Raw genomic sequence first — 27,627 nt, forward strand, 5'->3', positions numbered from 1 at the left:
GTTCCATGCAAACATAAGATTCATTTTTATTCGTGTATAGAGGAGGCAGGGAGCGAGCACAGGAGCCCGGGTGGCCCTTGGCGGTTAGAGGCTCCAAATCCTTCCTGAGTGGAGTTAGAGGAGGCTGTGAGCTGCCTGACATGGGTACTGGGGCCTGAGCTCAGGCCCTCTAGAAGGCCCGCTCACTTTCTTACCTGAACCACCGCTCCAGTGCCTCCATGAAAGCTTAGCAGGCTTTTATTTTTTTTATTTTTTTTTAAAGTCAGAACTGACTCAATGTGTTTATTAGTGTCAGACATAGTTTAGTGTTTCCAGCATTCTCCCACTATTATCCTTCAAGGCCTTTGTTAATAATAATTCCTATTTTGCCTAGACAAGTTGAACTGATGCCTAAGGAGATTTATGTTATATTTAGGGGCATTTCTAAAGGGTAAGAGAAAAATATTTGTTCTTTGTCTTGGTTGGTTCCTGGTGTTGAGGAGTTCCACGAGCTTCTGGAACCTTCCATCCTATACCCACTGAGACGGAGAGATGGAAATGATGCATCAGCCTCACTCCACAGACTCCAAGGAGGGTAGAGGAGCTGGAGGGCGGACAAAACCTCTCAGGCGACACTTGCTGACCTTCCAATGGGCGACACACGGCCACAAAGGGAGGAGGTGGCCGCAGAGAAGTGAAGCCTGTGGCAGGCCTGCCCCACCCCATGCCCTCTCCAGAGTGTGTGAGAAATGCCAAGGGTCTTCCCCCCTGCTGCCTCAAGTCGTAACTCTTCAGCTGGCAAGATCCACCCCCCTGACTCAGAGCTAGTACTCCAAGATTCAGGGAAAGAGACAGCTTCTGTCTTCCCTGCCTGGCTGCTACCTCAGCCAGGGCATGCTGGCTTATTCTACCATGGAGCTCACTGTCTGGGGTAGATGTGGTGACGCGGAGATGTGTCAAGGGGAGCAGGCCACACAAGGCGGGTCACTGCAGACGGAAGAAAGCAGCGTCATGCCTGAACTTCGGGTCTTCCTCTTGCAGGGTCACACATCATCAAATCACCAAATCCTTCAGAGACTGTGAAACTAAAGCCCAAGGGCAAATCCACAGAAACCGAATTCACACGAGGTAAATGTCTAAGCCTGAAAACCTCTCTGAAGGTTTTATATGCAGACTGACTGGACTTGGTGTTCCTGGCCAGAGCTGCTCCTTTGTCTGGGATGACGTTCAGAGCTGTGCTTGAAACTAGAACGTGGTTCAGTTAAGCCTGCGGTTAACAGGTTAGAAACAAAAACAAACACTGGCTGCATTTGAGATATGTTCTTCTTCTCCCAAACCACAGCTGGTTCTTCTGAAATGAGAGAACTCTAGTTGCAGAATGGCTCAGAACTCCTGGATTGGAGATGCAGGCAGAACACCGTACATTCTCCATATTCTGTTTCTTTAATGTCTATTTTGGTAAATCGTTTCTGTTCACATTCTCTGCTGTCAGATGAGTTAATACTCCTTCATAACCTACAGAGTGCGTGAGAAATGCCAAGGGTCTTCTAACTAAACCACCCCGTCCACCTAAATAAAGCCCGGGCCTTAGGCATGTATGATATGTATGCATGATATGTATGTATGATATGTATGTATGCTATGTTGCGTGTAGTTTTGCGCTACCCTGCCTGGCTGTGCTGGCAGCCCCCTCTCAGCTTCCCTTGAATCCACAGATAAAAGTCTCAAATAATTGTTCATTTTCAACTCGCCTTCTTGGTACAGTTGCTGGGGGCTCCTCTCTCCCGCCTGGAAAAGTGTGCCCTTCTCATCACTCTCCCTCTGCTCCTCCCACCTGCCCTAACCTTGGTTGGTCAGTTGAATCTAGTTCCCGCTAAACATCTCTGACCGCCCACCTAGGGCAACAGCCACAGTCCATGGGTCCTCTCAGGGCCTCGCATGGCTGCCTGGTTCTGCTCTCTCCGAAGCATGTTGAACTCCTTCTCCTCCCTTGCATCTGTCTCCCCTTTCCTCCAGGGACCCGGAAGACCCACCTGTACCATCTGCCCAGCAATTGGCCCAGGCTTTCTTTACAGACAGATCAAGAACCAAATGGGGAACAGGACCTTAGCCTCAGGACTGTCCCTTCAATGCTAGGCAGATGCTACAGTCCCAACCCTCACTCCATGAGAATTCATTAAATTGCTGGGTGGTGGTGGCATAGGCCTTTAATCCCAGCACTTGGGAGGAAGAGGCAGGTGGATTTCTGACTTTGAGGCTAGCCTGGGCTACAGAGTGAGTTCAGCCAGGGCTACACAGAGAAACCCTGTCTCAAAAACAAAAACAAAAACAAAAACAAAACAAAAACAAAAAAACAAAAGAATTCTTGAAGTTTTGTTGCCAAGTCCTAGGCAGTGTCTCCTCTCACTGCTGCCCTCACATGCTAACTGCATTTCAGAGGAGCAGACACGTGGACAGCAGGACCTGCTCAAGAACATTTTAGAGCCCATGTAGAGTTTCACAGGTAGTATTTTTTAAAGGCACTGGGATGGAAAGCTGTCCTTCATACATCTTCAGAAAATACTCTACCTCCAGGCTACAGCTTCAGCTCTGGTTTTACTGTTTGAGACCAGGTCTCACTAAGTTGACCAGGCTGGCCTAGAACTTACGACATAGCCCAGGCAGACCTTGGACAGTCCACCTTCCCACTCAGCACTCAGAGCAGCTGAGATTGCAGGCTGTACCACCTGGCTCAGTTCCATAATTTTGTTGTTCTACTGGGAGAATTTCCATGACCAAAAGAATTCTGACTTCACCATCAGGACTGCAGATCAAATGACAGTTCAGCTGTTGAGAGCACTAAATTCTGGTATATCTATATATGAAGAGAGTAACAGTGTAGTCATAAATTAATATATATTATTATATATTAATATATAATTATTATATGTTAATATATAATAATTTTTAAAGATTTATTTATTTGTTTGTTTATTCATTGGTTTTTTTCGAGACAGGGTGTCTCTGTATAGCCCTGGCTGTCCTGGAGCTCACTCTGTAGACCAGGCTGGCCTCAAACTCAGAAATCTGCCTGCTTCTGCCTCCCAGAGTGCTGGGATTACAGGCGTGCACCATCACCGCCCGGCTTAGATTTATTTATTTTATGTACATGAGTACACTGTGGCTGTCTTCAGACACACCAGAAGACAGCATCAGATCTTGTTATAGATAGTTGTGACCCACCATGTGGTTGCTGGGATTTGAACTCAGGATCCTTGGAAGAGCAGTCAGTGCTCTTGACCGCTGAGCCATCTCTCCAGCCCCATGTCCTGGATATGTCTTCACCAATTTCAGAAATATAAAGACAGAGTTCTAGGTCCTATTCACAAGAAAATTAAGTATCAAGACACTATCTTAGTATTTTACTCTTGGTATTCATCTGATTTAGTATCTTGGTATTAATGTCCTCAAATTCACAATCTGAAATGTTGTGTTCTATTAATTGTATGTACTATTGTATCGGATAATCAAGATATGAGAGGCTGAAGGTGTGGCTCAGTGGTAGACTGTGTACTTAACACATATGAGGCCTTCGGCTCAAGCACCAACATTGAAAAAACCAAACAAACCACAATGCAGCCCTTAATTTTTCACCCGTAGTGTGATTTGATGAGCAACATTACACATACTAATAGTGATTAGTGCCAAAACAGAGTCATATACATAAAAGTTTCAAACTATTTTAGTATTTCTTTTTTTTTTCTCCCGAGACAGGGTTTCTCTGGGTAGCCCTGGCTGTCCTGGAACTCACTCTGTATACCAGGCTGGCCTCAAACTCAGAAATCCTCCTGCCTCTGCCTCCCAAGGGCTGGGATTAAGGGCATGCGCCACCACTGCCTGGCTTATTTTAGTATTTCTATCTGTACACTTATTTTAGGTGTATGTGCATGTGTATATGTCATGGAGTATGTGTGAAGGCCAGAGGATGGTTATGGGAGTCAGTTCTCTCCTGCCATGTGAGTTCTGGGGATAGAACTAAGGTCACCAGGCCTGGTGGCAAGTACCTTTAGCGTTTACACATTGAGCCATGTCTCCAGACCCCAATCTTAGTTTTATTATCCTCAGAAACTCAGGAATGCATGGAGCCGAGTAGTCACTTGCCTGCCATTTTAATCAGAGAGCATTCCTTCTGAATGAACGTAGGCTGCTCTTCCTGATTACTTACCGAGAGAAGAAACACAGATCTATATTCCTTTACACAGACTGAGGTCTACACTCAGTCGCTGCTGAAACCCCACCAGCACTTTCAGTTGTGAGCCTAGCCTTCAAAGGATGAGCCGTCTCCCAGCCCTCACATGGTTTACAATTGTACTGGACTTATTCACTTGGGTGCTGGGAAGTCAGAGGAGGGCATCAGACCCCTGGACCTGGAGCTACGGATGGGTGGGAACCATCATGTGGGTGTTGGCAAACAAGCCTGTGCCTCTGGAAGAGCAGAAGATGCCTTAACCACTGAAGCATCTCTCCAGACCCTCACCTCCATTTTTAAACAGCTATAAATACACAAGAGAGAGAGAGGTAAGAACCTCAGCTTTGAAGAATCATAGATACCAATAATGAAAATGGAGGCAGCTATTTGGGAAGATTAATGCAAGTGGCCAAACTTTTATTTATGGCATCTGGTTATGTTAGAATATAAACACATAATGTGACATGGTATCATGGGTAATCTTTTACATAATAAATGCACGGCTAATATTTTGTATAACAAAAGAAAAACTCAGTCTATACAATACCAGAACAAGGACGGGGAAGCAATCCAGTGCATATAAATTACAGCGGTGGTTACAATGGGACCCATCTCTCTCCAGCTCGTTTCCAATGGAAAGTCAGCACGATGCTAACACACGGGCCCCCTGATGAGCTGGCAGATGGAGCCCGCTGACATCTCCTCAGTTCTTAACTGGAGCCGAGCTGCCTTTCATTGTCTTCTTCAGGTGGTGGTAATTGGGCAAGATCTTCATCAAGAAATCCAGCTGCAGTGTCTGGGGCTGAAAAGACGTGCAGACAGAGAGAGCAAGGTCAGTAACACCAGGGGAGACAGGAGTCCAACATGATGTCCGCTCATTTACTTCTCTCTATCTGCCTCAAGTCTGTAATGGAATGCAGCAAGTCTGAGAACAAAGCCAGACAATTTTACATATTAAACATCCAGAAAAACACTCTCAAATCTCTTTAGATTTTTATCCTGGCTTCTAAGCATTGAGTGCTTCCTGCACACCTGTGATGCCCTCAGCTGAGGTTTGTTCTCCATAGGCTGGCACTGTCCTTCTCCTGACTAAACTCATGTGAGGGACTCCGCCTGGCCACTTCATAAAGACTACTGTCCTATCCTTATGCTGCGTGACATCCGGGAGCCAGCTGCACTCCACGCTGCCTCAGAGACTTCTGACGGTCTTGCTCACTTCACGATTACGCCTCTCTCCAATTCTCACCATTTCTCCCCTTTAATCACGTTTGCTATTACTCAGAAGGATAATTTAAAAACCCAAATTTCCCCTTTAGTCTATGGAATACCATCTCATAATAATAATGCCAAGACTACAAAACAAGAATAATCTATGGGGGTGAAGAGGCAGCTCCTGGGGTGTAGGATGTGGCTTAGCATCCAGGAAACACTGGGTTTGCTTCCCAGCAACACACAAATCAGGAATCCCAGCCCCAGGGAGTTGGACGCAGAGGGACAGAAGTTCAAGGTCACCCTTGGCTGAGACTTCCCAACCAGCAGGGACTACACTAAACTTGAGAATGGAAAAGTAGAGTAATCTAGAGAGAACTGGTTTTAATTTATGATTAAAAATATGGTTAAGAAAGGTCAAGTATCAAATGTCTTGAAAATATTTTCTTTGAGGGGAGAGGACCAGGAAGCTGAGAAATCTATACTGCATATGCCAAGGCCCAAGCTCTAGGAGCCCAGTGTGCATGCCTCAGGCCTGAGGGCACCCAGTGCCTGAGCCTTGCATGGCCTCGTCTAGCACTGCCCTCCATCTGAGTTATTAGGAGGGGAGTCTCAGGAGCCTGGTGAACATCCAGACGCACTTCCTTTCCTCAGAGCTGTGTTTATAATCGAGCCATGGCACTTTCATAAACTATGTCAGAGACCCCGGGGTGTTTGGGGGCCGCGCCTCAGCTTCACGATTTATATCTGGAAGTGAGTCAGGGAATTAACGTTTTGGTGTGAGGGTCAAAGGTGCATGGGAAAAACAACTCCGGATCCTCCTCCTCCTCCATTATCAGTCTGTCAGTATCACACATGCACATGTATGTGTACACACACACACACACACACACACACACACACACACAGGAGACATATATACACATATATGAATATACATTTGAATATGATTTTAATCTTGGATTAGAATTGTGATTGAACTTCAAATAAATCCAAAGTTTGGAGACTGTTTGTCAGATGTTTTATTTATTGCTTTGGGGATGGCCCTTGTATGCGAATCATACCGAGTCAGGCCCTTGGCCCACTGAGACATAGTCACAGGGAACTTAGGGTCCTACACGGACTCCTTTTAGAGAGGTTCTAGTACCTGTGGCCGCTCCGTCTGCACCCGCCGCAGGCAGTCCGCGCCGTAGATCACTGTGTTCTCAGGGATGGCCTCAAAGGTGTTGAGGCTGCAGCAGGCCCCGATGATGCAGCCACTGGTCAAGATGACATTCCTGCCGACGTAGGCTGCAGGAAGACAGGGCAACTTAAGACATTAAGGGAGATGGCCATTCCTCACAGTGTTCATGTTCCCCGCTACGATTTAGGTATAAAGACACAGACGGGCCCTAAGAAGGGACAGGAAACGCCTCACGTTGAGTGCACAGACACACAGAAGCAGGCAGGGTGTGGTGCGGTGCGGTGGATTGATTAGAGTCCTTCTAACAGGCCGTGTGGCATAGGCACGCAGGGTGAGATGTCCGTGCAGGGAGTCAGTCGGTCCTACTTCTCTGCTCCCTTTAAAGATCAGTAAGGTAATGGCCATACAGTGCTGAGCACATGTCTGACGCTCTACAGAAAAGGCCAGCGGGGACGATAACATCCAGTAAGGAAAACTGAGAACTAGAAGCAAATTCACACAAAGTATATTTTGTTTTTAAAAAAAGCAGCATTCCCCTCCTGTCAGTCAGGATCAGGAAAGACAAAGCAGGGTTGTAGCAGTGTTCTCTCCTAAGGCAGGGGGATCAGCTCTGGGAGCTGGTTCCCAGCGGTGCTGGGGACCTCCCATGATGCCCTGCCTGGCTCTAATTCTGATAAGTAGATGACATTTGTCTCTGGCTAGGGTACAGCAGTCCTGAAATTAAAGAAAGAATTCCTGGCAGAGCTGCCCCTGGCTCATGCCTTCTCTGAGAACGCCCTTGGCTGCAGTGACAGCCACACATTTAACGGAAGTCCATCTCGGATCCTTCAATGGAGCGCTAATCCAGCCCCAACTCAACAGTGCCCGGCTGACCTTTTCACTTAATGCAGTTAGCCACGTTATCAGATGACCACGTAACTAGGTTAGGTTCTTCTCAGGCAGAGAACTGCCCTGACAATGACTGTGGCCCAACCCCAGCATGCCACCTTGCTTGTTCTTAGGCCGTTTCCCAGGACACAAGGAAGAGAAAGGAAGTAATCAGTCTGACAAAAGAGCTCTCTGGATGTAGCTTACCTTTTGACTCAATGACATTATTGTCTCCCATTTTCATGGCTTGGGAATCTGTAAGCCAGAGTTAAGGAAATACTTTTTCCCATGCATACTGAATATCCTCAGTGTACTGGACGGAGGTGTGAGAAGGGCTGACAGACTCTGCCTCGCCAGGGGTCTTTGCTTATAAAACTTTAATTCTCAAACACAAATATCTCCACTCATAAATAAATGACCTCGATGCCTTTAAATACTTTATTACATTTACTTATTTAGCATGCATATGTGGGTATTTGTGCCTGTGCATACATATGTGCCAGGTGTGTGTGTGTGTGTGTGGTGTGTGAGTGTGGTGTGTGTGGTATATGTGTGTATAGCATGTATAGTGTGTATGGTGTGTGTATTTACTTTCTCAATGATTTATTTTTATTTCATGAACACTGGTGTTTGCCTGCATGTACATTGTGTGAGGGTGTTACATCCCCTGAAGCTGGAGTTGCAGACTAAGAACTGCACCAGGGTCCTCTGAAGAGCAGCTAGTACTCTTAACTGCTGAGCCATCTCTCCATCCCCAGAAAAGATTTCTTAGCATACAGCAATGCGTCCGTTTAAAGAGCCTGGTGACCTAGTCTCTCTATATTTTAAATCTATGGATAGATAAGGTATGTCAGTTTCTATACAGGGAAAGGTCTAGGCACCAAACACATCTGGAGGTGATCTGGGGCAGATTACTGCAAAGGATACGACAGCCGACTTCAAATACGTTGTTGGTGCCAATAATCATAGGTTTGGGGTCTGTATCTTCGGTGTCTGGGATGATGTTATCCGGATGACTGTAAAGAGAAGAGATGAGAGTCACCAAAGGCCAGTGACACGGTAAGCAGCTGCCATCCCACTTCAGAATCTGAGTCAACTGTCTCAGTTTTACCTGCACCAAGCTTAAAATGCACAGCTACCCCTCGCCCCCGAGTCAGGGGATTACGTCTCCACCTCTGCTCTGTGCTGGGAAGGCTAGGTTCTAAGTTGAACAGAACTACAGGAATGGAAGAAGTCAGAGGAACCAAAACAACCTCAGAAGAGGTGTCACGCCTTTAATCCCAGGAAGGCAGAGGGAGGCAGATGTCTGAGTTGGAGGACAGCCTGGTCTACAAAGTGAGCTCCAGGGCTACAGAGAGATCCTGTCTCAGAGAGAGAGAGAGAGAATGGTGACGGGGATGTATCAGACACCCTGGAGCTGATGTCATGGGTGGGTGTGAGCTGCCCCATGTGAGTGGAGAGACCTGACATCAAGTTCTCCGCACGAACAGCAAGTGGTGCTAACTACTGAACCATTTCTCTAGTCTTCCCTTATTTCTTACATTCTAAGATCAGAGGACATGCCCCAGTGTAGGGGAATGCCAGGGTGGGGAGGTGGGAATGGGCAGGTGGGTGGGGGAAACACCCTCCCAGAGGCAGGGGGAGGGGGATGCGATAGGGGTTTCTGGAGAGGGGATAACATTTGAAATGTAAATAAAGAAAATATCCAATAAAAGAAAAAAATTAGTTCATAGGACAGTTCTCTAGGACAGTGTAAACACCACCACCACCAAAAACCCCAAAACAATAAATATGCTTTTAGCCTGCTAGAGAAGGACCAAAATCATGCCTAACTGGAAATTTTCCATTCAGAATAACCATTTACAACTGTGAAATGGAAACCATTATGTGGAGCTATGGATATTTGGTGAAATATGTGGAAGATGAAGCTGTCTCCTTAGAGCAGAGCTTTATCTCTGACAGCTGATCTCTGCAAATGCTCTTACAACCAAGGCACCAAATAAAGAGACTACAGCACGGGGGATGGGTTCACCCCGTAAGAGACTCCCACATACCCTGTACAAGCATCAGGCAAATCAGCCTTTTTATCACAGCTAAATATTTTCCCACACAAATTCCACACATTGTTGCTACAAATTAGGTAAAAGCTTAAATTTCTTGCCAACATTTTATCTAGAAAACTTTATCCATGCTTTTGAAGAGATCCTGGGTATTATAGCCCAGTGCACAGATACATGCTAACAGCCTCTTACATTGTCATCTTTAAAGTTTACCCATTGCTACAAGGGTCCCATACTTATGACTATAGTTCTGGGTGCTTCCTAGATGGAACATGGAAAAACAGAGTTAAATTCACATGCAGGGGGCTGGAGAGATGGCTCAGCGGTTAAGAGCACCGACTGCTCTTCTGAAGGTCCTGAGTTCAAATCCCAGCACCACATGGTGGCTCACAACCACCTGTGACAAGATCTGATTCCTCTTCTGGAGTATCTGAGGACAGCTATAGTGTACTTACATATAATAAATAAATAAATCTTATTTAAAAAATTCACATGCAGACACAAAAGAAATCCAACCAAAAAAGTCTTCGGTATGGTAGGTTCAACACGGGGACACTGGTTGGATCAGGAAACCATAACAGGTTTGCTGATGTATCAGTGTCCCCCTGGGAGACCTGAGACCCAGGGCTGGTGTGTGTGTGTGTGTGTGTGTGTGTGTGTGTGTTTGTGTGTGTCTGGTTTTCTCAGTGTTTTTCTGGTCTGGTTTCTGGGTCTCTCGTGTACTTAATGCTAACCGGGCCTCAAACCCTTTCTCTGGCTGTAAAAGAGTTCGCTTTCCTGAGCTGGGCTGTAATAGGCTCCTGGGCTGCTGCCCGTGCCGTTCAGTTGAGAGCAGCAGTCTTACTCACGCGTTTATGATGAGGGCCTGCTCTTCTATTAGGTTTCCTTCACCGATAATTATTGGCCCGGCCTCCGCAATAATCCGTGCCTTTGGGTGGATCACCGTCCTGGGGCCTGTGAAGCGGAGCAGGTGAGGAGTTATCAGTGTGGGCTGCACTTCCAAAAGGAGGGAGGGAGGGAGGGAGGCGACAGGGCAGGCGAGGCTTCTAAGGTTGCACCAGGCACCATGCTGAGTCCTGTAGAGGTGCTGTTAGCAGCAGCAGTCAGTGCCACACCTAGCCTAGGAAAGTGGCTGGGGACACACAGCACAGCAGACAGGTCAGCTCCGTCCCTGTGACCTCCGTGTGTGCTGCGTGCGTGCACACAGAGAACATAATTCCTGTCCTTGCTTTCAGACAGGCCTGACACTCTGCTCCTAACACAGTGAGAGCTTCTATGTGATCAAGAGGAAACACAGGTGGACAAACATCAGGAAACAGAGCCTCCTTCAGCCTCTCCGATGTTATCTGAGTGTTTGTAGCCACGGGAAGCAGGCAGGGTGTGATATGGACCGGTCAAGTACTGAAGAAGAGGGAGTAAGAGGACCCGGATGGGAATGCTGAGCCATCACACTGAGGCTGGGAGACCCGAGACAGCTCACACACACACACACACACACACACACACACACACACACACAGCTATCTGCCACTGATAAGAAAACACCTTCCTCCACCCAAACATCCTCCTAATCTTATCGTACTATAGAAGTTATTTTTTCCTTTCTGGTTTTCTTTCTTAAAGAAGGATCCCACTCCAGCCCCGCCCAGCCTGAGTGCTGGATTACTCAACGCTATTTTTATTTGTACACAGTGGCAAGAGGTAACTCACTCACTCACTCACTTACTCACTCAATCAATCAGAAAGGAAGCTGGCTGGAAGGATCAAGGGGCAGAGGTGTCACTTTCCAGGATTCTGTGGTATAAACAGCCACTATCTGCTTATAAAAGGCAACACTCGGTGTGAAAGGGCAATGGGTAAGTCAATGGGGTGATCCGGGAGAGCCAGCAGTTCGGCTGATGGGCACGCACGCGTGTGGGTGGTGTGCACGAAATCCTGGGTGGGCACGCGTGTGGGTGGTGTGCACGAAGTCCTGGGTGGGCACGCATGTGGGTGGCGTGTACGAGGCCCTGGGTGGGCACGCGTGTGGGTGGTGTGCACAAGGTCCTGGGTGGGCACGTGTGTGGGTGGTGTGTATGAGGCCCTGGGTGGGCACGCGTGTGGGTGGTGTGTACGAGGCTCTGGGTGGGCACGTGTGTGGGTGGTGTGTTCGAGGCCCTGGGTGGGCACGTGTGTGGGTGGTGTGTACGAGGCCCTAGGTAGGCACATGTGTGGGTGGTGTGTACGAGGCTCTGGGTGGGCATGTGTGTGGGTGGTGTGCACGAGGCCCTGGGTGGGCACACGTGTAGGTGGTGTGTATGAGGCCCTGGGTGGGCACGTGTGTGGGTGGTGTGCACGAGGCCCTGGGTGGGCACGTGTGTGGGTGGTGTGTACGAGGTCCTGGGTGGGCACGTGTGTGGGTGGTGTGTACGAGGTCCTGGGTGGGCATGCGTGTGGGTGGTGTGCACGAGGCCCTGGGTGCGCACACGTGTGGGTGGTGTGTATGAGGCCCTGGGTGGGATTCCAGCACCAAAATCTCTTTCATGCACACACACCCCAACACAGAACACTGGCTATTTCTGCCCCTTGGAATTTGTCTTGACAACTGGGATTACTTAGTGCACCAACTCCCACCCAAATCTAAGAAATAGATACATGTAGCCGTAGTTAGTTAAACCGCTTTATGTTCCTGATGGATCACATGTGCATACTCACCCAAGAACTATCTGGATTCTCGAAAGACACATACACACACACACACACACACACACACACACACCCCAGTTAATTTTAACATGCACTGACTAGCTTAGTGACTGGGTAGTTGTTATCATTCATGCAGCTAGGGAACAATCCCCTCCAGCACTCTCAAATTAACATCTTTAAACCTATATTCCATCTCTTCTACCCCAAACACAACTGGGGAGGTTTCCCTGATTCTCATGTCAGTGGCCGTTAGGTCTGCTCTTCCTTCTTCCCTAGCATGACGATCCCTCTCTTCTCCCCCTCTCCCAGTCCCTAGCCCGCGCAAATCTCAACGTCTTGTCTCAAGCCGCCTGCTAAGCTTGGCCATTGGTTCTTTTTTTTTTTTTAAAGCATAACTTCCATTTTTTTTTCCAAGGCATCTTTCCTTCCGCCCTGATGAAACCACCTCTTTACATGGGCTTTGGTGGAGGTCGTGGTGCAGCGCCAGCAGGTCTGAATCGTGGTGGGGGTGTTCAGTCCTCCCGGGCTTCACGGGATCGATTCCTGACGACCTTGCTATGAATGGCACAGCTCACACAGTAATGCAGCTTGACATAGAGCTTGGGAAGCATGTAGGCCTCGAAGACGCTCGCTTCAGATATGTCCCTGACAGCAGCGGCTTCTACGATGTTCCGAATGACAAACTTCTTAATGGCCTTATCCTTGGGCACGCACCGGGCGCAGTTCCTGCAGCGAATTAACTGAACATGGCCGCGGCCCTTTTTGGCATGACCGTTGTTCCTTCTTTTTTTGGTCATCTTGGAGCCAAGACTTGAAAGAAGGCCATTGGTTCTTTAATGATCAATCAAAAACCAATTGGGGACGAGGACCTTCAGTGTTTGGACATGCGGATTCCCGATTTTGGGACCGGGTTAATTTAAAACATTGGAACCAATCCCTAACAGATGCGCAGCCTTCGTGGTGAGCTCCTGACAGGCTCTCAGGGTAGCTCACTCTTTTTCCTGAGATAAGGAACTGAGGGGAGTGATAAAGAGGACGGGGCCCAAACAGGACGTGGAGTCCCAAAGCACACAGGTACAAAACAGCACAAGTAGCATGATAATCCTGGCAGCGCAGGCTACTAAGTAAAATCCTACATGAAGTTTACTAGTCAGGATAGAAGACAGAGTTGCTGAGATCCCTGTGAAGAGTCTCAAGGTGATTGTGTGTGCTGTCTTCTTATGTGTATGCATGTATCTATACTATACATGTATGCACACACTTATACAAATAGATATAAAATAAATAATTACTAAAACTTAAAGCAAGCATGAAATGGTGGGGTCTGTCTGTGAGTCAGTCCCTCTCCTTACGGGTGTGGTTGTCTAATGTGCAAGAGAAAGCTACTACACACTAAACACTGTGGTACACTTACGACCTGCAAAAACCAGTACATATAAAATCAGTAAGAAGCTTAAAAATAAATAAAGCTTGGAGAAGAGCATTCAGACACTTTGTGGCTACAGAGCACCTCACATTACATTAATACCATTACCTGCCTCATCCTCAGAACGGCCACTTGGGCATTATGGTCTCTGGGGGCTCAACAACGCTATCACAATCCTGGATTCTTCGGAGATGACAAGTTCACCATCTGCCAGTGGTCCCAGTCAATGGAGAACTACAGCTCAGACAATACAGATTTCTGTTTTGTTTCAAAATACTCAAAGGGCCTAATTTAGGTCTGCTGTAATCAGAGCCCCAGCCTGTACCCAGCCTGGTCTACAGTGTAGACTCTGGTCTCTAATGCTGCCCGTGCGCGTCTGTTCTCTCAAGGGCTGCTTCCACATCTGTAACAGGACGGCATCTGGAACAACCTACCTACCTTACTGGATGGAAATGTGGGTTACAAGAAACACTGTTTGAAGGGGAAGTCACAGGGTCTGACCTGCAGTTCTGAAGGTGAAACTCAGCGGCTGACAAGACAGCCCAGCAGGGAACGCCCCTGCTGCTGAGCCCGGTGAACTGAACTCGACCCCCGAGACCCACACACTGGAGACCCATACACTGGAGCCCACACACTGGAGCCCACTTTTTAGGGCCCTCTGACCACACTCTTGACACAATATGAGGATGCACACCATAAACACAGGAAGACATTAAAAACGACAAGACCACTATGCCACGAAGAGCTATGGATTTCTGAAACCCAAGCAAAGTGGCTAGTTTAGGCTTGGGGACAGAGCAGGGCCTGCTTTCTCCTTTCCTCAGGTGTCATGGCAACAGTTTTTAACCACAGGAGGTCATTGGGGCCATGACAGGCAGCAGGTCTCTGGTCAGAGCTGGATAAGCAGCCAGAGGCACCAGGCCTCCTGCTGACCCTGAAGTTTTGAAGTTGTTACAAGCAGAATTTGTGAGAAGCCATCTGAGGTTGTATTCTGAAGACTAGGGCCTCCTGGCACTGGCGGCCTGTTTTTCTTTTCTTTTCTTTTCTTTTCTTTTCTTTTCTTTTCTTTTCTTTTCTTTTCTTTTTCCTTTCCTTTCCTTTTTCCTTTCCTTTCCTTTTTCCTTTCCTTTCCTTTTTCCTTTCCTTTCCTTCCTTTCTTTCTATCTTTCTTTCTTTCTTTCTTTCTTAAACATTCCTCTAACGTGTACCTCTAAAACTAAATTTTTTCTTTCAAAAATCCACAACACAGGCCTGAGACAGTTCAGCCAAGGTCCCTGCAGATACCCGCTGAGTTCTGTGACAACAAAAATGGTAGATGCGTGAATGACACCTGAGGTTGTTGCTGGCCTTGACGTGCACAGTCTCTCTCTCTGTCTCTCTCTCTCTCTCTCTCTCTCTCTCTGTCTCTCTCTCTCTCTCTCTCACACACACACACACACACACACACACACCACCCTCCCATGCATAAAACACAGCTTGGCCTAGTGGTGCCATCTGCAATCCCGAAACTTAGGTGGGAACAAGGAGATCTGAAATTCAAGGCCATCCTGGACTTTACAACCAGCTGGAGGCTAGCCTGGGCTACATGAGCCTCTGCACCTCCCCCCTCACAAAAAAAAAAAAACCCACCAAAAACAAACCAAGCAAAATGAATCAAAGTTACTATATAACAACAATAACAACAAATCAGAATGAGTATTTTTAAGCCAGGGTCTCTCTATGAAGTCCTGGCTGCCCTGAAACACCATATGTAGACCAGGCTGGCCTCAAACTCAGAGCTCCATCTGCCTCTGCCTCTCTGCTGCCTGGAATCTGCACAGTTTAAGCGGATGTTTTCTTGCTGTCAGTATTCTTTGTTAAACACTAGTTACGAATAGGTAGCTGGAGAAGAACTGGGTATGTCAGGGCTACTCTCCAGGAGCGAACAGAGTGAGCAGCTTGGGTGCGGCCTTGGTTGTCACACGACTGCCACCTGCTGGCATCCTGCCCCAACTGCAGGCTGTGGCCCGCAGACTGAAATAATGAGAGGGCAACCAATCTGCTTTGTGCAGAGATGAAAGCAAATGGGGGTGCGGGGGGGCAGCGGAGCAAGGAGCTGCACAGTCCCTCCCTCGTGAGGCAGGCACGCAGCACGGTGACAGCAAGGAGGGGAAGAAGGCCCAGCCGACCGCAGTTTCACACTGCGGGCCTGGGTGGCAGCATGGTACCCACCCGCCAGTCTCCTCCGGGCTCCCCGGGTGCCACAGACACTTTTTCCTAGAGCGAGCCTGATCTAGAGTCGTGTTTACGGGTCGTGGGGTTAAATGCGTTTAGAAGGAAGCCAGCCCGCGGAGCCCCTTCCCTTGTCGCCGGCTCCCGGCGGGCGGCCGTACGCTTTGTGACGGAGGGTGCCTCGGCCGCTCTCCTTGTTTGGACAGTGCGTCTGGAGCCGAGCGGCCGGAACTGGCGTGAGATCTCTTTCTAACGGCTGGGCCTCCAGGAGGCCACCCCTGCCTCTCCGGCCTTTCCCTCATTTGGTAAGCGAGCTCTTCACCTCTGCCTCGGACAGCAGTCGCTGGTGCATTTCCAAGTATCAGTAAATAAACCCAAGCTCGCTCCTTCACAAACTGACCACGCCCTGGGCCGCGCCGCTCTGCTCCGGGTCAGGGTGGGCTCTGCCGGGGCAGCGCTCCCCGCCGTGCCCGGCCGGCGGCCTCCCCACGGCCAGTCGGTTCTCGGAGGACGACTTCCAGGAAGCATTTAGTAACAGGCTAATGGAAGCCAGCGGCCGCCCGCACGGGCCGACCGACCCCTGCCACAGCCCTGCTCGGGCACAGCCCGCCCGCACACCCCATTCTGAGACAGGAGGAGCTGGGCAGCCCTGACACACACGGGCTTCACACTTCTAGTCAGCTTCTCTGTCAGAACAAATAACTGACTTTCTAGAAAACCACAGATCCAGTGTAAGCTTCCAATAACTTGAACCGCAGCAAAAGGAAACCCTGCCCTCTTCAACTAATAAAAGTGTGAAAAGATGGGCAGTCCTCACGTGGAGCACCCACGCACTTCTGTGGAGCACCCACCCACTTCTGTGGAGCACCCACCCACTTCTGTGAAGCACCCACACACATACTTCTGTGGGGCACCCACCCACACACTTCTGTGGAGCACCCACACACTTCTGTGGAGCACCCACACACTTCTGTGGGGCACCCCACACACTTCTGTGGGGCACCCACACACACACTTCTGTGGAGCACCCACCCACACACTTCTGTGGAGCACCCACACACTTCTGTGGGGCACCCACCCACACACTTCTGTGGAGCACCCACACACACACTTCTGTGGGGCACCCACACACACACACTTCTGTGGGGCACCCACCCACACACTTCTGTGGGGCACCCACACACTTCTGTGCGGCACCCCCACACACTTCTGTGGAGCACCCACACACTTCTGTTGAGCACCCACACACTTCTGTGGAGCACCCACACACATACTTCTGTGGGGCACCCACCCACACACTTCTGTGGGGCACCCACCCACACACTTCTGTGGAGCACCCACACACACACTTCTGTGGAGCACCCACCCACACACTTCTGTGGAGCACCCACACACTTCTGTGGGGCACCCACCCACACACTTCTGTGGGGCACCCACCCACACACTTCTGTGGAGCACCCACACACACACTTCTGTGGGGCACCCACACACACACTTCTGTGGGGCACCCACCCACACACTTCTGTGGGGCACCCACACACTTCTGTGCGGCACCCCCACACACTTCTGTGGAGCACCCACACACTTCTGTGGAGCACCCACACACTTCTGTGGAGCACCCACACGCATACTTCTGTGGGGCACCCACCCACACACTTCTGTGGGGCACCCACCCACACACTTCTGTGGAGCACCCACACACACACTTCTGTGGGGCACCCACACACACACACTTCTGTAGAGCACCCACACACATACTTCTGTGGGGCACCCACCCACACACTTCTGTGGGGCACCCACCCACACACTTCTGTGCGGCACCCCCACACACTTCTGTGGAGTACCCACACACTTCTGTGGAGCACCCACACACTTCTGTGCAGCACCCCCACACACTTCTGTGCAGCACCCACACACACTTCTGTGGAGCACCCACCCGCTTCTGTGCAGCACCCACACACACTTCTGTGGAGCACCCTACACACTTCTGTGGAGCACCCACACACTTCTGTGGAGCACCCTACACACTTCTGTGGAGCACCCACACACTTCTGTGGAGCACTCTACATACTTCTGTGGAGCACCCACACACTTCTGTGGAGCACCCACACACTTCTGTGGAGCACCCTACATACTTCTGTGGAGCACCCCCACACTTCTGTGGAGCACCCACACACTTCTGTGGAGCACCCTACATACTTCTGTGGAGCACCCACACACTTCTGTGGAGCACCCACACACTTCTGTGGAGCACCCACATACCCCTCCAGGGAGTACTGTATCAAGTGCCAACTGCCAACTGCACAGACCACAGAAAAGATTTACCCCAGTTACCCCAAGAGCCTGAGCAGAAAAGAGAAGCCTGAGAAGGAAAAGCAAGAGCTGGCCAGGGGGCTGGAACCGGAGGACTCGGCTCTCATCAAAGTGTATAATACTGTTTCTCAGGAGGGCTTGAATCTCAGCTGTTATTTCAGAAACATGAATACCCGCCAAAAAGTGAAGATATTTTATGCTAAACAATGACAGAAATAATTATCTAAGCCCAAACTCTGGGAAAACCACCTATTTATATACACAATGAAATAAACATAAGGTTTGGGGCTGGGAGAGATAAACACCTATAACAATCCTGAGGTAAAAACGGGGAGACACAACACTGGGTAACTACATCCCTCTCCTGCAGCTTCTCATTGCTTTTAAAATGAAATTGTTTCTAAAATAAATGTCAGCATCTTCAGCGCATGCTTAGTGCATGTCTGATGCCAAGCACCACAACATATCTATAGGTAATATATTCACGCATATAATACGTATGAAGCAAGTCACTCTGTTGATAAATAGCAAGTCATTCCAGCTTTTTTTCCTTAAAGATTTTCTCTATCTATTTTCTGAGGGAGCAGGTATGAACATGACCAAAACACATTGTAAGAAATTCTCAAAGGATTAGCAAAACAAATTTTTAACCGCTTCCTAGGGCTGGGTATGGTAGCACATGCCTTTAATCCAGGTACTTAGGAGCTAGGGGTTATGTATATAGTGAGACTGTATGCTATAATCTATCACGAAAAATCTGTAAAGGCACGCATCGCCTATGCGGTATTCTAACACGCATCACCTATGCGGTATTCTAACACGCATCGCCTATGCGGTATTCTAACTGTACAGTTCCAGCTAGGGGTCAAATGCCAGACTGAAAGCACATCTGGGGGCTGCAGAGACAGCTCAGTGATTAAGAGCACTGGCTGTTCTCCCACAGGTCCAATTCCCAGCACCCACATGGCTGCTCACGACTAAAACTCCGGTTACAGGGATGGTGATAACCCTCCTCTGCCCTCAGCTAGCACTGTGCACATACAAAACACACATATACATGCATGCAGGCAAACCCCCATACAGGGAAAATAATAAAATTATTAAAAGAATAAAGTTAAACACTGTCTACATAATTTATTCATTCAGCATTTAGGGACGGGAGGACGACGAGAGAGCCAGGGGAAAAGAGGGGCGGGTGCCAGCAGAGCCGTAGGCTGGGGCCACATGGGCTCTGCGTGTGACGAGTCCGGTGTAGGCTCGCTGGTAGCACTGTTTTGGAAGGCGGGGGACATCTGTAAGAGGCCGAGCCTTGCTGTCCATAGCCCTGCCCGCTGTCCCCTGCGTGGGGATAAAGCAATGCTACCACACTCAGAGTATCTCTCACCCTCAGCCCTTTCCAGCCGCCATGGACGGAATCACCTCTTCACACTGTGAGCCCATCACACCCAGCCTTTCCTTTTGAGTTCTGACGGCTGTAAGGCTTCTGTAAGGCTGTTGAAAGTCCATGTCTGCCCATTCACACTGTGGATGTATCTATCCCATCTAATGTGTACTACATCGCACTTATCATAAGCTGACGATTTAAAATGCGACAGAGGAAGAAATGCATGGGAAGTGCCCCACAGTTAAGGGTGCACAGACTTTAGTCTGACTGCTCTGCTTCTTACAGAACAGCTGTGAGCTTGTGTTCTTCCTATGTCGTGATGAGAGCCACGCACACTGTACAGGTGGCGGCCGTGGAGGACACTGTGACATGGATGAGTCTCAGAGCGTGCACAGCTCATGCTCTCTCCTCATAAAGGTCGAGGTGAAGACAAAAGTTAAGAGCACAGAAAAGAACCAATCATCTTCCACATCCTGTCGGCTTAAAGTCAGTCGACAGATCACGTTTTAAGCAAAGTTCGGAAATAGCGGCACGGTCTTCACTGGTGTCATAAGACAGGACACTGGCTGGAAGCCTCGACTTATTAGAGGGAAAGTGACATTCTCCTCTTCCTCCCCATTAAAAACACTATTGTCAGGCCTCATGTCTTTAATCCCACACTCAGAAGCAGAGGCAGGAGGATCTTTGTGAGTTCAAGGCCAGCCAGGACTCCATACGGAGATCCCGTCTCAAGACCCAAAATCAAACCAAACCAAACCAAACCAACCCGAGAAACTGTTGGTGTGCGGGAATAGATGTGCTGCTGGACCTGCAGATGGCAGACAGCTGGGACTAAGGATGAATGCCCATCATTCAATCTGCAGGGGCACAGTGTCCAGGACACAGATCTTATGAAGAGGACTGGGTAGAAGGTGAGGCCCTGCGGACTCGGCCATGCATGTAAGTCACCCGCCGTGTGCAGGCTGGCTTGGACTTAATGATGCGACTTCTGGCCAGACTTGTGCGGTGAGAGCTGACAGGACTAACAGCAAACTTTCTTGCTCTCACGTCACATTCCCATTCTGCCTATGATGCAACTACTAACCGTCACCCAGTGCCGCTCTCCTCTCCTTACCGTGGAACCTGACGTCACAGGGGACCAGTGTAGCCACTCTAGCACCACTATCCTGGTTATGAGTCACATGGGAGAATGGCTGTGTGGAATGTTCAGGAAAGCTCTTTAAAACAAACTAACTCAAGTCAGGTGGTAGTGGCTCAGGCCTTTAATCCCAGGAGGCAGAGGCAGGTAAAGCTTTGAGTTCAAGGCTAGCCTGGTCCACAGAGTAAGTTCCAGGACAGCCAGGGCTACACAGTGAAACCCTATCTCAAAAAACAAGCAGATTGGGCTGGAGAGACGACTCAGTGGTTAAGAGCACTGACTGCTCTTCCAGAGGTCCTGAGTTCAAATCCTAGCAACCACATGGTGGCTCACAACCATCTATATGAGATCTGGTGCCCTCTTCTGGTGTGTCTGAAGATAGCTACCACATACTTACATATAATAAATAAATAAATAAATAAATAAATCTTTAAAAAAAAACAAACAAATAACAACAAAGCCAATAAAAATTGTAAGCCCCAGTGAAACAGACACAGACAACAGGGTGGAGCAGTAAAGCCGGTTACCCAGCGTTACATCTTGAGAAACATTAATAATTTTCTTACCTATGGTTACATCTCCTCTGATTTCACTTTCCACACACACTACTGCTCCGGGAGCGATCTTCACGCTGCAGGAAGACAAAGAACACTCATCCTGAGGAAGATTTAAGTGAGTATGGACGGTGGGTGAGAGGGCTCCACGGACAAAGCCCTGCTGTGTGCGCCTGGGGACCCAAGTTAGAGCCTTGGAACCCATGGTAATAAGATAAAAATTTAAATATATTGTTATAGAAGGCAGGCTGGGTCAGAAGATGGCTCAGTGGGGTAAGGAGCTGATTAAGGAGGCCCTTACTGCCACATCTGCCCACCTGAGTTCCGTCCCTGGCTCTCACGGGGTGGAAGGAGAGACCCAATTTCCACAAGGTGCCCTTGGACACTACATGCACACCATTGCATGCATGTGCAAGCAAGAACACACATGCATGCACTCACCAAGTGCAAGTGTGCATGCGCGCGCCACACACACACACACACACACACACACTGATTTGCATGCCAGCAAATAGAAATGTTAGAGAGCCTTTGAACTCTCTAAGCCCTGTAAGAGTCTTTAAGCCCTGTACAGTGACCCACTTCCTCCTATAAGGAGGTGACACATACCTCCTAAACCTTTCTAAACAGCACCATCAACTGCGGACCAGGTACTTCAAACAAACACATGAGCTGTAGAAGACAGTGCCATTCAAACCACCAAAAAATATAATAAAAAATGTTTTTAATAAAGCTAGGTTGACTCTGTAGTTAAGAAAAAGGTTTGAGAAATTCATTGAAAAAAGCAAGTCAGTGGTAAGTCACTGATATATTATAGGCTTCTTTTTTTTAATCTTATTTTAAATATTTATTTACTTATTGCTTGTAAGTATACTGTAGCTGTCTTCAGACACCCCAGAAGAGGGCATCAGATCTCATTATGGATGGTTGTGAGCCACCATGTGGTTGCTGGGATTTGAACTCAGGACCTTGAGAAGAGCAGTTGGTGGGTGCACTAAACCACTGAGCCATCTCTTCCAGTCCATATTATGGGCTTCTTACGTGGCATAGTCTATTACGTCAAAATCGCATATACTTTTAAATGCTTAAGAAGACCGCTTGGATCTTGTCTTTGAATTTATTACCAGAACTGTGTCTAAACAGCAACAAGCTAAAAATCCCCTTAAATGCCCATCAGTAAGGGATTGGCTAAGAAGTCATGGTATAGACTAATACACCGTTGTCAAAAAGAACAATTCGTTATACAAAGATTCTGATTTGGTAGTACACATCTGTAATCCCAGCAGAGGAGAGAACAAGGCAGGAGGGTTGTGAATTCAAAGCCAGGCTGAACTCCACAGTAGAAGAAAAGATGGGAGAAAGGATGGGGGGGAGGGAGGGAAGAAAAATATCTATGACATTCTTTCCTGTCATTCCTCTGGGATGGCAGCCAGGAACTGACACAGGCTGCCTGCACGGAGACATGTTGTTTGTTAACAATCCTGACAGTCGTACCTGGGAAGGGAGGGGAGACATGGCCATCGGCTTCACTGGAACAGTATATAAATGCAGCCGAGGAGTGTGTGAAGGTCACAGCAGCTGAGGACACTCACATGAAGTTTACGGAAAGGGCCTAAAGAGTCTCTGATTATCAGACAAGCATAGGTCTCTCCCCCGTGTCCTCGTCATCTGTGCTCCAGGACTGCCCAAATTGTCCGTAACATCCACAAAACGCGGGAAATATTACTTTTTATATCAGTCGGGCGGTGGTGGCGCACACCTGTAAGCCCAGCACTCTGGGGGGCAGAGGCAGGCGGATTTCTGAATTCAAGGTCAGCCTGGTCTACAGAGTGAGTTCCAGGACAGCCAGGGCTACACAGAGAAACCCTGTCTTGGAAAAACCAAATCCAAAATAAATAAATAAAAAGTAAAATTGCATCAACGATAGGAAGAACTGAAAAAAGATGAGTTTTCTAACACAAATTTCAGTGAACATATTCTTAAAGATAAAAATGTCAGCCAGGCATGGTGGTGTACATCTGTAATCCAGGCTGAGGCAGGGGGATTGTCATGAACTTGAAGCCAACCTGAGCTATAAACCAAGACACTGTTCCAAGAGAAAGAACAACGGCTGAGCACGGTAGTGCGCCTGTGTGATCCCAGCACTGGGAGGCAAAGGCAGGCAGATTTCGGAGTTCAAGGCCAGCCCGATCTAAATAGTGGGTCAGGCCAGGCCAGGCCAGCCAGCCAGGTGCTACAGTGAAAACAAAACTCAAAAACAAAAGAAATGAACAGACATAAAAGAAAGAAGGCAGAGGCAACAGTTCCTGGCCCTTTTTTTTTTTTCATCAGTTGAATGGCTTTATTTGAAGAATGCTTCTTCTTTTTTTTTTTTTTTTTTTTGAGAGCTATATGTGTTATGAGTGGGTTATGATGGGTATAATGTATACACATGTGTGTATGATTGTGCATGCCCATGTGGGTGCATGAGGAGGTCAGAAGAACTGTCAAGTGCCAGACCTTTCTTTAAAGATGACAGTGACTTTAGATATACCCTCCATTTCCACCATTTTATAAGACACCAACTTATCATAAGGAATAAACACAAAATCCTAGCCCCAATCATTCTGGGTTACCACAAGTCCTGCCGAGAGTCACCCTGCTGAAATCATCAGAACATGTAACTTCCCTACTGAGCAGGAGAAGAAACCCCAGTATTCTGTACTGTCTTGCTTTCTGTCGATGAGATAAAGACCATGACCAAATGCAGCGTGGGGAGGAGCGGGTTTCTTCGGCTTACACTTGCTGGTCACCAACCATCCAGGGAACACGGGGCAAGAACCATGATGGACGGCTGATTATTGGCCCACTTGCTAAGCAGCTTTCTCAAATGGTCCAGGCCTACCTGACTGGAGATGCTTCTGCCCACAGTGGGCTGGGCCCTCCCATCCCCCTCCCATCCCAAGTACTGATCAAGACACTCTCCCAGACATGGACGATCCTTCAGCTGAGGTTCCCTTTGCCCAGATGAAGTTGTTTCAAGCTGACAGTAAGAACTCATTTGGACGCTAACCCTAGAATTTTTATAAGTGATCAAATGGCAATGCATACCAGAAAGTTCTTAAAGCAAAGTTTATCCCTGGGGCGTCACTGTTCGGACACCAGTGTTCTCCATGCTGAGCTGAAAGCAGCCTAGCTGAAAACACCCCGTCTCTCCAGCTCTTTGTCCTGTGATAACCGAATGCTTCTCTTCCGATGCCCTGGCATTACTGATTTATCCTTTGGTTTGGGCTTGTTTTGCTTTGGGTCAGGGTTTCTCTATGAATCCCTGGCTGCACAGGAACTTACTATGGAGACCAGGCTGGCCTTGACCTCAGATTTGTAAATTCACTTGCCTTAGCCTCCTGAGTGCTGGGATTAAAGGTATGCACCAGTGCCACTTTTTTAAAAAAGTGTCATTTGTTATATGCTTTTCACTTAAAGTGGTTTGGGGGTTAAAATATAGGATTGATTAAAGCTCTGGTCAAATAAGCTAATTTTTACAATGTCCAGGTTTCACTATGTAGGATGTAGACCAGGCTGGCTTCAAATTCAGAGATCTTGTCTCTGCTACCCAAGAGCTGGGATTAAAGTCACTCGACACCACGCCTAGCTTCCATAAGCACTCTCATTTTACCTCTAAGTTCCTGTGATCTCTTGCATCCTTCAAGCGTCCCAGGAAGCTTTATATAGCACCTAAGAGTCTGAGCGGTTAAGGACAGAAGAGATTCCAAAACGTGCCCCAAAGAGAAATCCCAGGTACTGTTTATGTCAAACAACACATTTCCCAGGAAGGCAGAACATAAGGATTAATAAATTTACTACTAGATCAACTGGTTTTAGTGATAAACACACTCAGTTATCACCATCTCCCCCTGGACCCACTGCATCTATTGGTGGTGGGAGACAGTGGGAAGCAGGTAGCTGGGAGGTGGGGGGATTGAGACCTAGCAAATAAGTTGAAGACTCTGTGTTTGTATGCTGTACTGCAAGAGATGCTTAGAGCATATGTTTCTTTTTAGCTTATGAAAACAAAACGTGACCGACCACCTGTGCAAACAGAAGAAAAAACCCTACATTTTCATTTATGGCACTGGATACAACATGTATTTTGGTAACTTTGCAGAAGAGTCGGAGAGATGGCTCGGAAGTTCGGAGCACTTCAGTTAAAAGCGACTGCTGCTCTTCCAGAGGACCAGAGTTCTCAGCATCCGTGTCAGGAGGCTCCCAACACTTCTAACTCCAGCTCCGGGCGATCCACGCCCTCTTCCGGCTTCAGAGACATCAGCACTCACAGGCACACACTGGACACAGACGCATGCATATACATATAGCTGTATATGTATATCTAGAGTTATTAATCCCAGGACAAAGGAGGCAGAGGCAAATGAAGCCCTAAGCTTTTCTGTTATCTACGCAGTCTCTTCCCACCAACGGTGGTGAAGAACGTGACAGAAAAGGCCATAGCTGCTGACCCCGGGCTCTCAGGCACTGGACAGAAGGATGACAGCTTCAGTGACTTCTTCCAGGCCTCCCTCCCTCTTCTTGACCAGAGGCAGGGCTGACGGTGCAGCCACGCTGGGCGGCGTCTCCCGCACAGCCTCCCGCAGCCTCCCTGAGACCCCGACGCAGCCCCAATGGAGTCTGCGCAGGCGTGCTAGGATGGGTGGTGGTCACGGAACAAACAATCCCCGCCCTCACTCCCTGCGGACGCCAGGTATGGGATCACGGCGCCATCCACCTATACACCGTCTCAGTGCTCCAAGTGAGCTGCGGCCAGAAACAGGTTCTGCCCCTGCGGAGGTGTTCACACGTACCTCTTTTGAGTCTTCTCCGCCATCGTCAGGCCCGGCTCTCAGGAAGAGCTGAGATCGATTTTGCAGTCTGGCTAGAGCGATGATCTCTACATCCGATTGCAGAGCCTGGCACGGCCGGGAGAGGCGGGGCCTGAGAGACCCGCCTTCTGCTTTGCAGGTTCGCGCTTGCGTACTGCGGACGATTTGATTTTCCGGGGTCCGCTTGGCTTGTCGCACTCCGACAGATGAAATTAACCTGCACGTCCTGCCGGTCTGCCTCCTGGGAAATCATTTTCCCCCCTTGGCAGTGTTTACTCCACCAAGTCTACCCTGACCTCAGCAGCCCCGACCTTTATCTTAGATCGCTCTACGTTTAACCTCTAGAATCACCTTCCTCCCTAAGCCTTATTCATTCATGGCTTTTCTTGTCAAAATCTCTGAACATCAAATCCAGTTTTTAAACATCTCATTATAAGTGTGTGTGTGTGTGTGTGTGTGTGTGTGTGTGTGTGTATGGCATATATGTACTTGGCTCTTTTAAGGCATGGTCATCTCACGCTGTTACACTTCGAAGGATTCAAGCAGCCTTTCCACCTCCAACTACTGCTACAGCCGTCCGCTCCCGCCCCGCCGCCGCTCATTCTTCTCATCTTCTAAGTCCCAGATGACCTAGTCAGGATTCCTTCCGAGAACCAGAACCATCGGGATATAATGAATCACGAGGGATTTGCTAGGAATTAGTTTGTTAGAGATCTGCTGTGAGAGTTCAAACCCCGTAGATCAAGCTAGGACGTTTCATTTGGAAGTCCAAGCTGCTGGCCACAAGTGGATTTTCTTCTTTTCCGGGGAAGTTTCAGTGCTGCCCTGAAAACTTTGAACTGTTTGAATCTGGCTCACCCCAGGTTATCTGGGAGAATCTGTTCCTTAATTAGGTAATGGACTCTAATCACACCGAGAAATATCTTAATGTGTGTGGAGGGGGAGGGGTGTTGGCTCAGTTGGTACAGTGCTTGCGAAGCATGCATGAAGTCCTGAGCTCATTCTGTAGAGTTAAATGAACTGGCTACGGCAGAGCACATTCATAAACCCAGCCCAGGGAGGACCACAAGTTCAAGGTTATCCTTGGTTATTCAGAGTTATGGCTTCTGCCCTTTTTCCTGCCATTTTTATAGTGATGTTTATTTCCTCTGTCCTCTGTCTTGTTTTAACAGTTTTTCTAGTGTGGTTTATTCTTTTTTGTGGTCTCTCATAGGGACTTATTTCTCTCTTCAACCTGAAAGATTCCTTCAGGTCTTCTGTAGACCTGGTTTAGTGGTCATGAGGTTTTTTGGTTTGTTTGTTTGGTTTTTTGAGACATGGTTTCTCTGTGTAGCCCTGGCTGTCCTGGAACTTACTCTGTAGACCAGGCTGGCCGAGAACTCAGAAATCCACCTGCTTCTGCATCCCAAGTGCTGGGATTAAAGGCGTGTGCCACCACTGCTGGGAATCATAAGTTCTTTTAGTCTTTTTTTTGTTGTTGTTGTTTTGGTTTGGTTTTTGCGGGTAGAAAGTGTTTATTTTTTCTTTAGCTATGACA

At 48.4% G+C, this 27,627-nt stretch overlaps 2 protein-coding genes across 6 annotated transcripts; both read right to left on the bottom strand.

Moving 5' to 3' along the window:
* Nucleotides 1-4,593: 4,593 nt before the first annotated feature.
* Dctn6 (dynactin subunit 6) lies at nucleotides 4,594-26,185 on the bottom strand. Of its 5 annotated transcripts, XM_052162401.1 has the most exons (8): nucleotides 26,073-26,097; nucleotides 21,250-21,314; nucleotides 13,746-13,871; nucleotides 10,375-10,480; nucleotides 8,394-8,482; nucleotides 7,674-7,721; nucleotides 6,564-6,706; nucleotides 4,594-5,009 (listed from the first exon to the last, which is right to left on the bottom strand). In XM_052162401.1, the coding sequence occupies exons 5-8, from the start codon at nucleotides 8,431-8,433 to the stop codon at nucleotides 4,911-4,913; spliced, it is 330 nt and encodes a 109-aa protein (XP_052018361.1). In that variant the 5' UTR covers nucleotides 8,434-8,482; nucleotides 10,375-10,480; nucleotides 13,746-13,871; nucleotides 21,250-21,314; nucleotides 26,073-26,097; the 3' UTR covers nucleotides 4,594-4,910. The 5 variants fall into 5 exon arrangements, with proteins under 5 accessions (XP_052018361.1, XP_052018358.1, XP_052018362.1 ...); XM_052162398.1 differs by lacking the exon at nucleotides 13,746-13,871 and having other exon boundaries at nucleotides 26,073-26,185; XM_052162400.1 differs by lacking the exons at nucleotides 4,594-5,009; nucleotides 13,746-13,871 and adding an exon at nucleotides 5,016-5,111 and having other exon boundaries at nucleotides 26,073-26,185.
* LOC127668677 (40S ribosomal protein S26-like) lies at nucleotides 12,593-13,050 on the bottom strand. Its single transcript, XM_052162403.1, has one exon. The coding sequence runs from the start codon at nucleotides 13,006-13,008 to the stop codon at nucleotides 12,724-12,726; it is 285 nt and encodes a 94-aa protein (XP_052018363.1). The 5' UTR covers nucleotides 13,009-13,050; the 3' UTR covers nucleotides 12,593-12,723.
* Nucleotides 26,186-27,627: the final 1,442 nt, after the last annotated feature.

This window comes from Apodemus sylvaticus, chromosome 18, assembly GCF_947179515.1.
Source record: "Apodemus sylvaticus chromosome 18, mApoSyl1.1, whole genome shotgun sequence".
NCBI classification, from domain to species: domain Eukaryota; kingdom Metazoa; phylum Chordata; class Mammalia; order Rodentia; family Muridae; genus Apodemus; species Apodemus sylvaticus.

Coding starts and splice junctions, on each gene's coding strand:
- Dctn6 (XM_052162398.1), bottom strand. CDS start 26,095: ATGGCGGAGAAGACTCAAAAGAG. Junction 10,481..21,249: donor CAGAGGAGATGTAACCATAG/GTAAGAAAATTA, acceptor TCCGCTTCACAG/GCCCCAGGACGGTGATCCAC. Junction 7,722..8,393: donor CGTATTTGAAGTCGGCTGTC/GTATCCTTTGCA, acceptor TCTGGCTTACAG/ATTCCCAAGCCATGAAAATG.
- LOC127668677 (XM_052162403.1), bottom strand. CDS start 13,008: ATGACCAAAAAAAGAAGGAACAACGGTCATGCCAAAAAGGGCCGCGGC.